At 32.9% G+C, this 19,429-nt stretch overlaps 1 protein-coding gene across 1 annotated transcript; it reads right to left on the minus strand.

Moving 5' to 3' along the window:
- Positions 1 to 1,882: 1,882 nt before the first annotated feature.
- On the minus strand, positions 1,883 to 18,462 carry LOC103868518 (protein CHUP1, chloroplastic). Its single transcript, XM_009146612.2, has 4 exons — positions 5,269 to 18,462; positions 5,146 to 5,183; positions 3,917 to 4,687; positions 1,883 to 3,843 (listed from the first exon to the last, which is right to left on the minus strand). The coding sequence occupies exons 1-4, from the start codon at positions 5,423 to 5,425 to the stop codon at positions 3,064 to 3,066; spliced, it is 1,746 nt and encodes a 581-aa protein (XP_009144860.1). The 5' UTR covers positions 5,426 to 18,462; the 3' UTR covers positions 1,883 to 3,063.
- Between the last annotated feature and the right edge of the window lie 967 nt (positions 18,463 to 19,429).

Below are 19,429 nucleotides of genomic sequence, written 5' to 3' on the forward strand. Positions count from 1 at the left end.
ACATATGACATATCTATATACTAAAATCATACTGCGTATAGTCAGACGAAGATATGTTTCCATATTCTCAAGCTTTAATGACTGTAAAATCAGATCGGTCATAATATATATATACAACTTTCAGTTTTTATATATGTGTCTTGTTTTTATTTCTGATTAACCATGTCCGGCAGGACAAGACCCAACCGACCAATCTTCTGGAAGCTACTAGAACCGGCCCTTGTTAGAAGCCAATGAAGCATAAGGCTTCCGGCCGAGTCAATTGCTCCAAAACTCCTTGGTGAAAAAAAAAAGTTCTCCAATACTCTTCCCTTTCTTCTTTTTAATTTAATGTTTATTTAAATCACAAAAGTTATTAAAAAGCCTACAAACCCGACGAAATCTGGTTATTTACAAATTTACTAGGCATACTATCCAAACCCAAACTATACCCACTCGTTAAACTCGGATCCAGACATAAAAGTCTAGATATCAACTAAGTATTTTTAAGTTTTACTCATTTTTTCTATATAAGATGAGTTTGTGATGTTCATGTAAATTTATGTATTTATTCGTGTGACATGATACATTTTCAAATTTTTAGTATTCAAAATATATGGTGGTTTCGTCGATCAATTTTAAATTATTATTTACGTAACCAACCAAGAACACAAATCGACAATCACCAGAAGGAACACATCAAAAAATTAAAGGGAATTACAAATGAAAAGTGAGCAAGAAAATAATTATAAATAACGAATTTAAAAGAAAATAAATGAGAGAGATTTAGATACGTAAGATCATAGTGTCAGATGTAGGTAGTCCATATACAAATACATATACGGGCATAGTTGGGTTATTAAAAAAAGAAGATATATAGATAAGGGCATAGTTGGGTTATTAAAAAAATTACAGTGCTTTGTCCATCTACTTAATTTTTTTTTCATCATTATATAATGCAAATTCCCTTCTTTTTTCGATTTTTATTACATAATATAGCAAATATCGCAGATTGATAAAGCTGACATGATATATTTCTATCATTAGATTCAAATCGTTTCTCAATGGCACAAAAGTTGGAAGCCAATGGCGGAAATGGAGGCATAGAATGGGACGATGGATTCGATCATGGAGCTTAAATGTTATAGAACTTTCTTTTTAACTAAACTATGATAAAAAACTTACCGGCTCGGAAAATCAAACCGGTAGAATAGAATCAACATAAACACAGTTGAAGGGGAACTCCGAGCACCTCGTGCAAGCTTGTCTGCCACTAGATTAGTTGCTCTTGGTATATATTGAATCTTGAAGGAAGGGAAGAAACACTTATTGCGTCGAAACTCCTCCATGTGTGTAACAAAAGCTGGTCATTCGTCTGGTGAGGACATCATCTTCACCAATTGAGAACAGTCTGTTGCAAAAACTATGTCTGAAAAATCAAGGGTATTCATGCACTCCATAGCCCATATCAAAGCTTCACATTCGGCATGTAGAGCTGATAAGCTTCTTCGGAGATTCATCGCTCCCATCATCTTATCTTCTGATCGGACTTCTATGCAGAGCCATCCCTGCCCCGAGAATTTGTCATTCTCCTTCCACACACCATCTATAAAACAGACATTTGACTGTCCCGATGCTTGCCAATCAAAGGTTTGTGGACCCGAAACTTGTCTTTCTGGAATTGTAGTCTGAGCTTCCGCCCATACCTCGCTCTCTACTTCTGCATATCTAAGTATTTCCTGAGGATTTCTATCCCTGTTATTGAAAACTTTATTATTTCTATTTTTCCAAATGTACCACATAATCCATGAAAAATTACTAAATCATGCTCTTTTGGCAATCTCTAGAAGAGATAATCTATATAGGTAAATACAGAATTCGTTGGGAAAATACCAGGAGCTGATTTTTTTTTGATAAAGCCCAAGTTTGCAGAGTTGGAGAACATTCATATAAAGCATGATTAACTGACTCTTCCTATGTGCCACAAATACACTACATCGGGTATCACAGTTAATCTCCCGTGACCTTAAATGTTTTGCAACCGATATAGTACATGAGAGAACTTGCCAAACAAAATGTCTCAGTTTCGAGGAACATTTAAGTTTCCAGCAAAAAGCCAAAAGTGGTTTGATATTCGGACCATAAGGAAGTAATTCATGTGCTTTATCTGGAAATAATGATTAAACTCTATATCCAAACTTAACCGTATATTTTCCTGACTCTGTGAAGGACCACCCATAAGAATTCTTCCTATCATTCCGACATATAGCCAGACCTCTAATAATTTTAACATCATTCGGATGTATGTATGCATTGAGCAAATCCATATTCCAAAACTTAGTCAACGGATCGATGAGATGATCCACCTTCAAAGAAAAATTTAAAAATTGGGGTAGCGTTTTTGGTTTAGCTGACCTCGGGTGAGGAGCAGGAATCCAGGGATCATTCCATACGGAGATAGTTTGTCATGTTTTCACTCTTTTGATTAGCCTTTTATTAACTAGAGATCTAACTGAGCAGATACTTCTCCAACCATAGGAAGGTGAATAAGATCTGTGAGGATCCAATGGATCCGAATTCCGAAAATGTTATACAACTATGAAATGAAATTAATGGAATAAAAATAAATGAAATAAAATGATTAAATTGGTTAAAATGGAATATATGCATTCTGTCTATTCCAAATCAGAATTGTATATGGATGTTTTCTTTGCAAATTTTTTGGAATGGTTATGAAATTAATAGAATGAATATTCTATTCTATTCCATTAAAGTTAAATGTAAAAAAATAAATATAATTAATGGAATAATCCATTGCAAATTATTCCATTCCAAAAGTTAAGGCTTCGAATGTTACGAACCGTTCCGCCCCGCACCGCAGTTAACAATAACAAAAATCTCTACATATACCATATATCTATACGTTTTTATAACTGTTAAAACCACACCGCAGTTAAACCGCTTGTCCCGCACTGCTCAAACCGCAATTATCTTCGAAACCTAATAATCCAATTGCAACCCATTTGTTTTGCTCCACAAATATACAACTTTGAGCTAGTATCTCTATACACACAGGAAGTCTAGTTACTCTCTGAAGAATAACGACACAGATTTCTTATGAAGCTTCTTCGTGGAACTAGACTTCCTAAGCGCTTCGCCGTATTTAACCAGCTCTTTCTTCTTCTGTTGATCTGATTTCAAATTACACTCTTCTTCTCCATAGTTGGATGACTTTGCTGCTTCACTCTTACCTCGTAACATCCTGATGTGATCCTTAAACTCTTCCTCCTCGTCTTTGCCACACAGCAACATCTGGAAGTCCATAGAACGAGATGGTCGAAGCCTAGTAAGAGTGGTACGAACACCTGTCCTTGAACTGCTCGGTTCTGATGAACCAGCTCTCTTGTTACGCTCTTGAGTACTATCTTTACCGTGTAAGATCTTCATCAACGTATGCATAAGCTTCTTCTTCCCTGACTTTCTCGTTTTCTTAGCAAACAAAGTGTCAACATAAGAATCATCTAAGAAGATAGAGTCAGTGATCATCGATGATGCTTCCTCCTGAGAAGATGACCATTGATCATCATAATATGTATGATCTTCCTCGTGTGCGTATTCAAGAATCAGTTGCTTAGCTTTCTCTTCTGAGTTAGGACTTAGAGTAGTGCTAAGATCCCTAGCGATAGTTTTACCCGCGGGTGGCTTGTAAGTCCTTAGCTCATATCTTAAGCAAGCATTTATCCATTTGAGATAAACAAGCTGCTCCAGGTCACTGCATCGGTCTCCTTGAAGCTGCTCTATCTCCTTCTTCAACTCTTCGTTTTCACTCCTCAATCTGTTACCATCTTTTCGTAATGTCTCCATCTGAAACAAAAACAAAAAAAAGTAAAGAAAATCAAGATTCAGTTCTTGTTTTTAAAGAAAGTTTGACAAGTACCTCCTCTGGATCCTCCAGCTTAGAACTTGCTATGATTTGAACAGACTCCAGCTTCTCAGCAAGTTCATAATTCTCAAAATGTAATCTCATGTTGCAATCTCTAAGCTCGTTGATCTCTCCTTCCAATTCCGTTAGCCTATGCATCATCTTATCTGCATCATGATCAGGTAAAGTAGCCTTAATCTCATCTTCTTGAAGCTTCGCCACTCGTTCTCTAAGTGACAATAGCTGCTCTACGTGTTGTTGGGTTTTAATGTTGAGTTTCTTCTTAAGCACCTCAACATGAGAGTTAGCCATGTCCAGCTCCAAGACTGCTTTAGAATGGTCAGAACATTGAGCTTTGAGTTTCTCGTTTTCGGCTTGCAACGACTTGATCTTGAGATTGAAAACTTTAGTCTCCATTTGGTTTAGTTTCAGTCTACTTCGAAGCTCCATTGCAATATTTTGCTGCTCCTTGAGACTATAGTACTCTAACAACTTATCCTCAAGACACCTCTCTCTCTCACGTAACGCTCTCACCGTGTTTCTTAACCGCTTAATCTCATTCTCATGACCAGCTTCCTCTGTTGTAGGAAACGCTAAAGGAGCAGATAAATCTGACTTCGGGGTTTCACATTCGTCATCATAGACCAACAAATCTAACTTGTTAACTTCATCTTCAAACTCCGGTAAAAGAAACACATCTTTTTCATCAACATCACATTCACTTCTTGGCGAAAAACCAATTGAAGTCTCTTCTTCACTAGTCTTAGGCGTTTCTGAATCTCCTCTCTGCACAAGAGAAACAAAAAAAAAAGCAAAACAAACTTTACAGTAAATGAGTTTCATCACCATTTGTCTAACTCGAAGAAACAATGTTATAATCATTTTTACAATCATTTGTATTCTTAGAAACAAGTAAGATCTGCTGGAATTAATTAAGTTCGGTAGTATATTATTTATTCTGCTGTCCAGAATTAATTACAACGACTAATTTCTCTTTTTATCTCATTATTATGGATGATTTTCTTTTTTACCCATCTTTATCATTTGCCCATCTTTTTTAAATATATAGTTTATCAGTGTATAAATATAGAAATCTTTATATTCTTTATTCTTACTTCCTCTATATTTCCTTATCAGTTTCTAGTACAATCAGAAGCAAATCAATCTACAGACTAAATAAGTCAAACCATAAATAGCAAGTTGTAGCATAAACTGCTCATGAGATTAAGAAACTTTTTACTTACATCAACGGATTTGTTAGAGCTTCCTCTGTATCCGTGATCTGAAAATTTTCAAAACCCCTCCAAGGAATTGGTAAATAGAATAAAGTCACATAATAAAAAAAGCAATAAGACATAAATGCAAACCAGGAGATTGAGGTCGAAGAGTAGGCAAAGTGGGCCCGATTCTTTTCGTTTGCTTTTTAAATCGAGAAAAGAGCAATCCGGCGAATGAAATGGCTAAGGCAGCTCCTAGTTGAAGCACGAACACGTTTACATCTCTTTTATGTCTGGTAATAATCATGATTGAGCCCCAAGTTTTCAAGTTCTGATCAAGAAACCGAAGTTCTTTGAATTACATCTACAAGTTCAGATTCTTTAATCAGAAGGCAAGACTTTGATGATCATCAAAACGAACCAAAACTCTGATATTTATTTACTTTCCTTAAACAGACTACTTGAAAAAGAAAAAAAATTCTCTTATTCAAGTAAATAACACAAATAAGTTAAGGCCATTCAGGAAAGACTCACCAAAAACGCCATAAAATTAGTTAGCACGAAACGCTATATAAAAATTTCTCACCATTTGGGGTTTTGATATATATATTTTAACTTTCTTGAGAAAAAAATATATAAGAAGTTGGATGCAAAGACGATACTGATTCTCTTTACGTTGGTGTATATCTGGTGTATATCGCTGTCAGATGATCAAATGCGTAACATGTGAAGATTGAGAAGAAAGATTTGATTTGATGGCAAAGAATTTCGATGTGGAGAAATATTGAACATAGGATGATTATAATGGATGAGAAGTCGATCACGAGACTGTTTCTTGGAATGGAACGAACATAGCCAGATGTGTTTCAGTAACATATTCTAAACAAATCATTATAAGGCTTCGAATGAATGGTGACCATCGTCCCGTCCCGTCCCTCAGTTAACAGTAACAAAAATCTTTACATATACTATATATCTAAATATTTTTTATAACTGTTAAAACCGGACCGCAGTTGAACCGCTTGTCCCGTACCGCTCAAACCGTAGTCACCATTCGGAGCCAATATTTTAATTAATTAGGCTCCGAATGGTAACTACGGTTTGAGCGGTACGAGACAAGCAGTTTAACTGCACTACGGTTATAACAGTTATAAAAGCCTTAGTATTCAAGGATTGGCTCTTTAATATGACTCAGTTCTGTTTTTGTAGGCTGGATTGCTGTGACTTATTAAATTTAATGTTTTATAATAAAAAGATCCATGTCACTGAGTCTGATATGCTTCGAAGTCAACAATTTTTTTTAATGAAAACTGGAAAGAGATAGCCAATTATATATAGAAAGAATTTGGCCCAACAAAGATCACGTTGAAGGGTTTGATTTTTGACTCATTTTTGTTTTGGATTTTGGTTTTACTGGTCTTTTTGGATGGTCGATCTTTAAGGTCTATTATTGAGTCCGGTAGTCTGATGACTGAAGCTGATTGGTTGATTGAGTTTTTGAAGATTTAGTTTTTGCACGCAGATTCTGAAACCCAATCTTGCGTCATAGCGGTTTCCGTGATGATTGTGCATATATGTAGTGTTCTCTTGGCTTCAGTAGATTGGGTGCATTATTTGAGGTATGCGTATCTCCAATCATTTGTTTATTAATGCGAGGACTATAGTTTCTCTTCAGAGATGAAATCGATTGTTAGTTCTAAATCTAGTTATAAGTCTATTGGAGGGAGGAAGAAGATGAATAAAACAAGTTTACGTCTATATATCTCCCGTATTTCTTAATTGCTGTAAATTTTGTAAACATTGTGTCTTTGTTAATTTTTATTTAACAAAAATTAGTGTACAAATTTCACCTAGTAGTATTAAATTTAGAAGCCCATTAAAGAAGATACGACGTTAAATAATTGATAAGCAACTAACAGAACCGGCTTTAATGGTTATTGACTTTAATCTTAAGAACATGTCCAAAAGTCAAACCGGATTGAAAATCTAAAAGTTCAACTTGAGGTATTCAATGTATGGGTTTTTTTTAAATATGACCTAAAATTTCAAGTCAAATACAAAAATAACTCATGTTTTTTTTGAAACTTTATTTTTTTTATTCAGCCTAAAAGTTTGAATTATTTACGAAAATGTCATTACATTTTTTTCTCTTTTTTTGAAAATGATTCTTTTACCTTATCATCCTCATTTTCACCAAATATTTATAATATTGTCATTGCCATCAATACACTAACCACCATGAACAACCAATTTGTAACTTTTAATGCACCAAATTTTGATTTTTACACTTCATATCTCATTAGTTATGCACAAAAATCACATATCTTTCACTCTCTCTCTTCAAATTCATCCAAAAAAACTAAGATTTTGATTCCAAACTTTGTAAGGTTCATAGAGACATTAAACCTCATGATTCGTGGTGATTAACGACTAGGTAGCTTTTGTAGTGAAGTTTTGGGTGCTTGGAGAAGCAAAGCAACTAATCTCACAGGCTCAAAGTATGAAACCATTTTATTTTTCTCAGATTTGTTCGCGAAGACTTTTGGAAGACTAGAGTTTCAGAAGACTTCGCTAGATGTGTTCTCCATCAAGGAAGTCGAAGTCTTCTAACTTTTCTTTATTAAGAAAAAAAACCGAAAATCCCAGAAATTTTGTAATTGATCAAAGTTTGTCAGAAATTTGACTTTTTATAGAAGACTTCTCGGAAAAAAAATCTATAAAAATCTTCTGAAAGTTTTCTCGAAGTCTTCTCATTGTTGCGTGAGTTACTTTTGCAATTGAAAAATAATAGTGAAACATTTAATATTAATGAGAAGCCTTCTCAAATTTTATTCCGGGTTTTGGTCAAACCTTTGGTTACAAGAGAAGACTTCGGTAGAAGTCTTCCGACGGAATAGTTCTACAAAAGTCTTCTCTGAAAAAGTCAAATATAGTCAATTGCAAAAGTATTTTAGGTAGAATTTTTGCGACATTGAGAAGACTTTCATAAAACTTCTATAGATGTCTTTTTCGAGAAGACTTCCCCATAAATCTTCAATAAAAAGTCAATTTTTTGACACCCTTTAGTCAATTGCAAAACTAACATGTTTATCCGACAAGACTTCTCGAGAAGTCTTCTCTGGAATTTTCGAGAATTTTTCAAATTCAAAATTAAGCCAATATTTAAAAAGGAAGACTTCTCAAGATGTCTTGTGTATAGTAGAAGTCTTCCTTCGTGAATTTGCAATTGCAAAATGGCCTAAATAGAAGACTTCTTAAGAAATCTTTTACGTCTATGTTTAATAAACTTTCATTTTCTCTACAATTAAAATGATTTTTTAATATTTTCTAAATAATTCATGTGTATTAGTTAATATTAGGGCTCCTGGTTGAAATTCATAATTTATTTAGTGATAATTATGAGATTTCAAATATTTATGTTTACTAATATTTCTAGCTAATCCGATAGAAGACTTCTCTAGAAGTCTTCTACGTTATATTTTGAAGAGTGTTAAGTAACTTCAAGGTATGTTTTAACTTTCAAAAGTGATAAGTAAGTTCAAAAATATCAAGTCATGTGGTTTAATGTGTCCTTTTAGATTATAAAGTATAATTTTTAACTTACATGAGATTTAAAATTTTAACTTTCACTTAAAATTCAAGTTTGATATTTGTAAATTTGATTAATTTTTCTTGTGAAGTCTTCTCTCTTAGTTTTAGTAAATTTGACTAAGTTTTTGTGTTGTTGTGTTTTGTTATGAGTGGGTAGAATGGTTTAAAAATATTTTTGGTATGTTGTATCAATAATTTGAATAATCTCAAGTAATTTGAGAAAAACATGAACATATATACCAAATTCTTTTGATTAACATCTCTTCAAATTTACAAAAGAATTCAAAACTAAAATAATACACATACAAATCATAAAACATACCATAAACAAAACTATTACACATACACCTAGATATCATTTCTCAACATAGATAAGCTTATGGCTGGGTTTTGGATTGCCATATCTTGGTATTAGTTTCAGACGTATTTTTACAAGCCAAAACAATGGCGGCATAATTAGCCAATTACAGCTGAGGAAAACATCGAAAAATGATATGTCTGTACTTAATAGTCCCTACATAACTTAATAGCCCCTACATAATTATTGATTCTTAAAATACGAAAGTCGCGAATTAAATTACTCTTTCTTGCTGAGATTAAATTACTCACGGCATCCGAATTTTATCTCACGCATAATAATGGTCTCGATTTCTAATGTCAGCTCTCTTTTTCAAACGCAATTGTTAAAATTCCTGCCAAAAATACGAAACGTCGTGAAGTCAATTCCGGCTGAGTTATTATAATAAATGGCTGGTTTATTGAATGAAATACATTACGTCTGGGTTATGGAATAACTTCCCGCCCAAAATAAGAAACGTCGCGGTATGAAAACCGTTTTACTGCCGATAAATAAGGCACTTCTCGGACAATTACATGTTCAACTCTCTATTTTTTTACACAATTGCTCTCTCTCTCTCTCTCTCTAAATCAACTTCACCCCTCTGAGAGTAAATGAAATATTTCCCTCTTTTCGAATTGTCTGATGAAATTCAGGCATTGGTGGTTGAACGTGTGGCCCGTAACTCCTTCCAAGATCTCTATGGCCTCAAAGCATCGTCCAAGTCGATGAAGGTGTTAGCAGAGCGGCATAGGGTATACCATTTTACGATGTGTTATCCGTTCCCTGGGTACTCAATATGCCTTCTGAGTTGTTGAAAACTTACTACGCTGAGAGAAATTCAAGAACACTTTATATAAAAGGTGTACAGTTTTTCTTCTCATTCAGCCTTAAAGAAGAAGGGCTTTCTCTAATGAAGCGTGCTGCAGATGCAGCATATGAGTGTATTGTGTATATACACGCAATTACTCGAGCAACCTTTTGGTGTGATGGGCAGTATTTTGCTGGTATTCCAAGAGAATCAGTTGACAGGATCGAGAAACTAGGCGATCTGTAAAATGGGGATGGGGTTTGTGGATTCTGACGAGTTCCGCCAACATAGGGCCATGTTCATTTCAGCTTATCTTCTGTTGTTTTATAGTTGCCAATGTGAAAATCTTGTGGAGCGACAATGTCGCTGCTTGTGGCACATTGATGTGGCTAAGGATGACAACATGTGTGACCGCTGTTTCTGGATCAAAGAGATGGGCATGTTCTTACGTGATTTTGAACCGATAAGCTTGTTTAGGGACACAAAGAAGTGGTGAAGATGTAATGTATCAGAATCTTATCTTTTCGTATGTTCTTTGCTATGTCATTATGTATGTCGAACAACAAATTAATGTAATGAAGGCTGAGTTATTGTTTCTTTTGGCTGATTTATAGTTTAATTATGGCTGAGTTATTGTTTAATGACGGCTGAGTTAGATCTGACTTAATAAACGTTACGGTCTGAGTTAAACCAACCTAAACGTTAAGACTGAGATTATTAAAATGATACGGCTGAGTTATTGTTACGAAGTACATTAAGTGCTTCTTCCGTGATTTTGAACCGATAAGCCAGTTTAGCGACACAAGGAATTGGTGAAGATGTAATGTGAATCTTTTGGTTTAATTACGGCTGAGTTTTCGTCACTTATGGCTGGGTTATGTTTAATTATGGCTGAATTATCATTAGTATGACGGCTGAGTTATTTAATACGTTAAGTCTGAGTTACATAAAACATAGGCTGACTTATGATTACAAAACATGACTAAACAAAGAAGTAGTAGTAGCAGCAAAGTAACGCCATTCCAACCCCACAAACAATCACATTCCTCAAACACCGACCTTGACTCATACATTCTTCTCCTTTTTTCTCAGATTCCGTCTTCATTCCTTCAATCTCTTTCTCCAACCGAGCAACGTTAAGTCTAAATTCTGAGATGTCTTTGTTCATGCCACTTATCAGTGACTTAATATCCCCAACCTCTTCCACCAAACACTCATCCGCCCATTTGAATAAATGTCTCTGTTTTCACCAATATAATCAGATCTAAGTATTACGTTACAGAACATGCAAAATACGAACCAAAATGAACCTTATTATATCCTTTTGTGCAGCAATATCCACTCTTCCTGGATTTGTGGCGCTCCAGATGTAAAAATTTTAGAGGGTTCACCACACCAACATTGTTTCCGCGTTCCTATTTCCGCGTTCAAACGTCGTCTGTAAGAATTTTCTTCTGAAACGCAGGATGAGGAAGACATTTTTATTCTCAAACAAATTTCATAAACATTAGTGCGACTTTAGGGTGAGTAAGAAGACAACATCATAAAATGGCAACGTTTATTTTTTTCCTTTTTAAGTATTAAGTATATAAAATTTCAATGTCTCGATATTGTAAATCACTCGACACATGTGTGACAATTGTATATTTCAAACTCATAATAATTAGTCTCGATATTCTCATATCGTTGGTGGAGTTATTCCTCACGTGCCATAATTAATCGACAACTCAGTCCAATTAAGCAAGTGGAAACTTCCCATTAATAATGAAATGGGTGAGTGATAATCTACGCTCTGGTATAAACCTTCACAGAAACATTCAAGACTGAGTTAGCGTAATATTGTGGCTGAGTTATATTAATATTCACAGCTGAGTTACCTTATACGTTTTGGCTGAGTTAACTTAAAGTTGTGGCTGAGTTATATTAACATTCACTGCTGAGTTACCTTATACGTTTTGGCTGAGTTAACATAAAGTTGTGGCTGAGTTATATTAACATTCACTGTTGAGTTATGTAAACGTTGTGGCTGAGTTATGTTAACAGATATGGCTGAATTATATTTACATTGTGGCTGAGTTATAATACATAATATAAAAGAAATATGAATTCGACATGTCGAATTACATTCAGAAACATAAATTATCATGTTCAAAATACAGACAAGGCATCACTTCGGAAACCAAAATTGTAAGGACCAAACTCTTCAAATATGTGGACGAGATCACGCCAAACTCTAGTTAGCATCCACGGAGGCTTGTCGCCTCCGTTTGCCCAAGTGCTCTTCAAATGGCGCATCTGACAACGAAATAGCGTTCTGGCCACAAGATTAAAATGTGTCCAAACTGTCGAATTATGCTTTCGATCCCACGTGTTTTTGCGCTACAACAAAAAAATTACATAACTGTTGGTAAGAACACACATGTTCTCAATGTAGACAGAGTGGACAAACTGTTGATATATCTAATATGGACACATATCCCGTCCTTACAGCGAGTTGAAGAAACCAGCGTTCCTTAAAATGATCGGGAATGACGCGGTATCTCGGCCAATCATGAACCCATCCTTCTGCAAGAATCGACGGGATGACGAGAGAGAGATCACTAAAAAATTTGAACCAGGTAGTGCTGGTTGTGTCAAGCAAGTCACCCGGACCAGGGTATAGAAGAGGGAGGTTTTCACGATTTGCAGAGCTTAGTATTGCATTGACTTTGTTCTCTAACTTCGTCGAATAACCATGAACAATCGGCATAACTTTTGATAGGGATAGAGAGATATTGTTTAGGTTTTTTTTCTAGAGAGAGAAAGGCGTAAGCAAAGGTGTAAGAGAGGGGACAATATATAGAGAAGTATAGAACGTCAAACGTCGTGAGTTAAAATTTCCCAAGATTCAGTTATCTTTTTCCCGCCAAACGTCAAGATTAAGTTATACTTCACGGCTGAGTTCCTTTAACATTTACGGCTGACTTAATAATTGGGGTTTAGGGTTTAAAGTTGCTTATTTAGGGTTTAGGTTTGTTTTTTTGGGGATTTAGGTTTCGGATTTGGATTTATGGTGTAAGAAATATAATAAATAACACAAATTCATAATAAATAACACAATAATAGTTTACGAGTTTTGAATTATGCTCACACCTTATATCTAAATGTAAGGTTTTAAGTAATCATAAGACAACATATACCTGAAGATCATGATGGATTCTAAATTCGAATATTCAATAAAGAAGACACATTCAGTTGATTATATATTCACTTCAAATTGATAATTGGAGTTTCAATATAACATTTTAAAGTATAAACATTTCATTTTTTTTTTAATTCTAGGGTATATTTGAGGTATGGCTGAGTTATAATAGCATAATGGCTGATTTATACTAATCGATACGACTAAGTTATATAAACATTTTTCGATTTTAGGGTATGGTGTTATTTAAATGGATACGTCTGAGTTACATATAACATTTCGGCTGAGTTATATGAACATTTTCGATTTTAAGGTATGTTTGGGGTATGGCTGAGTTACACATATACGACATGGCTGAGTTATAAAAACTATAAGACTGAGATATATTAGCTAAAGTCAAATACTTAATAAAATTAAACAACTTAAGTCAAGTACAAAATAACAAACACAGATTCAATTGGACAGCAAATTTTTCATCCCAATATTTCCTCCTTCATCGAGGATCTCTGCTGCCATCTTCATCCGTAAACCTTGAATATTGTTATCGTTTATCCCATCAAAAGTTACACCAAGCGCTAGACACTCCACAAACTTTAATGATTACACCCCACAATCGCTAATCTGGGTGTTTTATGGAGTGTATTTTTTGCTCCTCCTTCCGAATGTGAACTTCTTCTTACTAGGGGCTCGGAGATTGACAGGAATAAATTCACTCAACATCGCGGGAAGCATAAGCGTTAGCGGTTTAAATGAATCTAGTATTCTCTGCTCACTTTCGGGTGTTACATGTCCAAAGATTGGATTGTAGCAATCAATCTTCTCCTTCTTCAGATTCACGTGAAACGCCACCCAGTGATTTCTGCCGGTTTGAAGACATCCGTACAAGTGATCTACATCTTCATACCACTTCAATTTTGTTGGAAATTCAAGGTGAAGCTTACCGTTTATTAGATCTTCATAACCACTGCTTTAAGACCCAAACGTCAAGGAAGGCAATCCGCTTGGACAAGAATGGGCTGAGATTTCACATGAACCTTTTAATGAGGACGTTAATATACGCAGCGACATGCTAAACAAAGAATATTAACAAGTCAGCCGTAATCAAATATATAAGTTAGCGGCAATATAATAAAAGAATATATAACTCAGCCGTAATAAAGACTTACGTTATCAAACACCCATCTATATTCCTTTTCCGGCCACGGTATTTCATGGATGAGTATACTGTAGAAGTCACTCTCATGATCAGCTGAGAGGAGTAGTGGTTTATCTGCTGGTTTTGGTGGTTTGGGTGAAATTACCTTAATGTGTTGCATAAGTTTTTCGAATAGCGCCGGATCAACAGGTTCTAGAGGGTCATATATTGCTGATGAAGGCTTAACCTTCTTCCTCATGCATGTCGTTCCATTGTCTCCAATATACGGAAAAACTGGTGGTGAAGAAACTGCCGTCAATGCAACCCCTTTTGGAGAAAATTGAAAACTTTTCTCCCGATATTCCCTTACTACCGTAGATCTAACAACTTCCTGATTCTCGACATCAGACTCCGGCGCCAATTCGTTCTCTTCCGCAAGAACTTCGTCGTTCACCACAGCAAAGTCACTGTCCTCTCCAGATTTTTTCAACCATGCATCTAATTACATTGACACGCGGTGGAGTCACATTTTTGTTCTTTAACTCAGCCTCTTTTTGCTTCTTTATCCAGCCTGTTTTTTCTTCTTTAACTCGGTCTCTTTTATCTTAGCCTCGGCTTCTTGATTCTCTAACTCAGTCTGTTTTTGCTTCTTTAACTCAACCTCTTTTCTCTTACCATCAGCCTTCTCCTTCCTCTTCAACGCAGCCTCTTCATACACTGTTTTTTTCTTATCAGCGGCATCCTCATCCTTTACAGTACGCCTGCCCCTGCAGCCACGTCCATAGGCTGGAACCATAGCATCCTTATCATCCGTAGTAGCCTTTGAAGGAGAAACATATACGAAATCAAGATCAGTAGCTTTAGCGACACTACCAAAATCTTCACCCAAAGTCCTTTTCATCCATGTATCCTTATCAAGCTCCTTGGCCAAATTCTTTTTCGGTCCCCTAACCTTACCAGGAGTCTCGCCTAACGCTGGACTATTGACAGACTTCTGCTGCATATTCTGCTGCGGTGATGCCAACGATAAAAATTTTCTTTGCCGGCGTTTGAGAGGTTATCATTGATTTCGGGAATTTCCCTAGAACTTTCAGACGCTCCTCCACTAAAGCTTTCACCATGTCATCAATGGTCTTCTAGTCCATCAATAGTCTGTTCTTATAGATGACTTACAAACTCTCATGATAATTTAAAATATACAATAAGTCAAGATAAATAATTTGATAAATGTTTTTATAGATGATTTATAAAGCATATAATATGAACTTTAGAAGATGTTAATAGTTATTATGATAATTTATATAAAATATAATGCTTTTAAATAAGAATATAAAATCATTATATTGATTTATATCAAAATAAATTGTCCTTTATTAATTTATGTATTTTTAAAAATATACAAAATTTATCTATATAAAATAATATCGACCAATCAATTTATAACAATTTTTTAGGATTTCATATATGATCGACACATAAGAAAAAGTCTCTTAAGTCACTTCTCAATTAATATATAGTAGGAGAGTAGAATAAGATTTTAAAATAAATTTTATAAATTAATTTATAAGCTCTCATAGATGACATACAAACTCTTATAATAATTTAAAATATACAATAAGCCAAGATAAATAATTTGATAATTGTTTTTATAAATGATTTATAAAGCATGTAATATGAACTTTAGAAGATGTTAATAGTTATTATGATAATTTACACAAAATATAATGCTTTTAAATAAGAATATAAAATCACTATAATAATTTATATGAACAGTTTGTCATTTATTATTTTATGTAGTTTATAAATATAAGAAATGATCAATTTTTTTCTCTTTCTATAATTTTAACAATTATTTAACATAAATCATTATTTGTAATACTATGTAAATTATTTGGCAAGTAATATTAATTGGTTATAGACTTACCTTTTTTTTAGATCTAAATAAAATAAATAAAAATTAAAAATCATCAACCAATCAAATTATAACAATTTTGTAAGAGTTTACCTATGATCGATACGTAAGCAAAAGTCACTAAAGTGACTTCTCAATTAATATATAGTAGGATTTCTTTTGCTTCAGTTCTTTTGATCATTGTTTTCGTATGGACAAGGTATTTGAGTACTGTGACTACTTTATTATTTTCCAATTTTTTTATAAAAACTGATGAGTTGATAGCAGTATCATGTTTTAACATTGTTACGACCTATGAGTTATTACAATTTTGCTTTCTATTGTGTTCACCAATCTTAATGATAGTCGATTATTCATAGAATATCAGCAAATTTTAAGGATGTTTTATTGCTAGTTGGTCACTGAATCACGTTTTGTTTTGTACTTTTGTTTGTCGAGCCTAAGAGAAGAAGCCACCATCAAGAATAAACAAAAACAAACCCTGTGGAATTAAGAAAAGTCAACCATCGGGAGCAGGAAACAGAGCTAGGAAGAAGAAACAAGAAGCATACATGTACTCAATAAACGGTTACTCAATAAACGGTTCTATGTTTTTTTTTTTGATAAGTAAAAGGTTCTATGTTCAAGTATGTGAAAAAAGTTAGTACTGAATTTGGGAGTTCACGCTGCTCAAGGAGAAGAATAAAAAGACGATTACAAAGAAAACGGAGATAAAGATGTCGATGATAATGGTCATAATAGTGAACTTGAGAATTCAGATGATGTAAAGAGGATCATCAAGATGAAACTGAAAATCAAGATGATTATGAGAATCAAGATGAAGAGAAGGAACAACAAAAGAAAGATATGTCTGATCCAGGAAACTGGAACATGTTGATATATGATAATGTTGGAACTATTTTTTGAACATTATGAATAATGTATTCATATGTCAAAAAAGAAGTTTTATTTGAATGAGAAATGGAGGTCTAATGTGTGTGATTTGAAAAACTTGTATAAAGTAGCAAATACACACATTGGATATTTGAAATTGGATTTGGGTTTTTTGATTTGTTAGTTGGACTTCATGTTCATTGACTTAATCTTATAAACCAAATATATGTTGATCTTTTATATTGATAAAATATAAAAAAGAAATCCATTTTAAAGTATATTATTTTGTTTGAATTGGTCAAAACAATAATAATTTTATTCTTTAATTTCTTGGTCAAAATGTGGAATAAATTCACATAATAATGACAAGAATTAAAAACTCCATTAGTGCACTATGGAGGTTTCATTTTTGTGTTGAAAAATGAAACTTGTGCTTCTCATTATATTTCTATATAAAGGCTTGTGAGCCATTTAGAAAATACACACATTCATACAATCAAGAACATTTCTCCCACTCAGAATAGTTATGCTAGTATTTTTTATTCTTTTGAGTCTGAGAGTACATCACAGAAATAGGTTCGATAGATTCTGTTTTTCGGTGATGGTAAACAGAAACAATGCTGCAGTTGTATCTTGGGAATCTGAGCGCCATAAAACCGTCACACTACGGGGCGTTTAAAGATTTAAGGAAAGAGATTAACTATCTCGACTCTGCAATTCTTCTTTATTTTTATATTTTGGTATTGAAATTTTAGTTTATGTTCTTATTATTCTTTACAAATATCAGCTGTCCTATGGTAGTAAAATAAGGTTCCTACACTCTTAAATCTTTAAATATTGTTTATGCTTTTGCACTAACAATACTGATATTTGTTAAAAGTTATTGTTTTTTTTAAGAACAGGTTAATCGACGGTCTCGAAACAAAATCTGGATTTGTGTTTTCTTCAACCAGCTTTTGAGATTGTGTAAAGCTTGTGTTCTTGAGCTAACATTATTTTTTGCAGGATCGGTTGAATTATTTAAAATAATTCTCCTGCACTTACGTGTTTCGGTTATGATTTGCATGATTTATTGGTTATTAGTTTTATTCCTGTTCAGTCAATAGCAGTGATCGATCTTGTTTTCAGCACTAATGATAGTAACACTGGTTTAAGTTTTATGAAACTAGTCAACAGGTGCTGATCGTGGGTTCTAGCAATCGAACGGGAAGATAAATTGCAGGTTGTGGTGTTTGATTATTGATTATATTAAATTGCAAAATTTGATGATTTTAAAAAAATTATGTCAGTTTTTTATCATTTTCAATATGTTTTTTGAAAAGAAAAAGAGAAAAAAAAAACTGATGTAGATTTTATATCCAACCGTTACAAATTGCAAAGGAAAAAGGTTTATTGCTTTTGGTCAAAGATATGTTTTAACTATTGACTAGACTTTGACCCGCGCAACCGCGCGGGTGTTTGTTTTTACTTTTTTTATATATAAATTATTATTTTTAAAAATTAGTGATATATTTTTTTAACATTAGTCATATACTTAAATATTTATATAACTATTTTAAATATAATAATTTTATAATTTACATGTTATAATTAATCATTTGGTTACTTCTTATTATATATTTATCTTATTGTATTTGCATTTAGTTATTAAGCAAATTAATATATTCATGAAAAAACATATTTGAAAATTATTTTGTATTTACTTTATGCTAAATTCTGACCCGTGTTTCAAAGCTGTATTTCTTTTTACTAATATTTTTTATGCTTATTCATTTTAGATAATATATTATTGTATATACAAAAGTCTAAGATATGTTAATTTTTAGACATGTATTATAAAGTTTGTTAATTTTAAGCCGTTCTATCATCATATTATATTTTTAAAATCAATTATTTATATTTATGAAAATAAATTTATAAATTTATCAATTGAATATATTTTTATCATATTTATTTAAGTATAATAATTTTATTTTAACATGATCATGACTATAAAGTGGATAAAATATGATATAATTTATTTATTTTTTATTTTATAAACGATAACTTAAAATACATTAAACTATTGTTAAAATACTCTTACACAGATTTATTAGAATTTTTAAATATAATATATAAATATATATATTTGAAATAAAAATATATTATGATTAAAGTAGTTATAAAGATTTTATATTATAAGCTTTAAAGAAATACATGTTAATTTTTATACATGTATTATATATTTTGCTTAACCATCTTACCAACGTATTAGATTTTATTTTTGAACATAAATATTTTATACTTATGAAAATAAAATTTATAAATTTAATACAATTTTATTATACTTAGCTCAATATAATATTTTTTAATATGATTGATTATAATTATATAAATATAAAATATTACAAAAATTTTTATTTTATAAACGATTACTGAATTTATTAATGTATAATAATATTTCAAAATAATTTTGAAATTAGTGAAAATAT

The sequence above is a fragment of the Brassica rapa genome, chromosome A05 (assembly GCF_000309985.2).
Source record: "Brassica rapa cultivar Chiifu-401-42 chromosome A05, CAAS_Brap_v3.01, whole genome shotgun sequence".
Classification (NCBI taxonomy): Eukaryota; Viridiplantae; Streptophyta; class Magnoliopsida; order Brassicales; family Brassicaceae; genus Brassica; species Brassica rapa.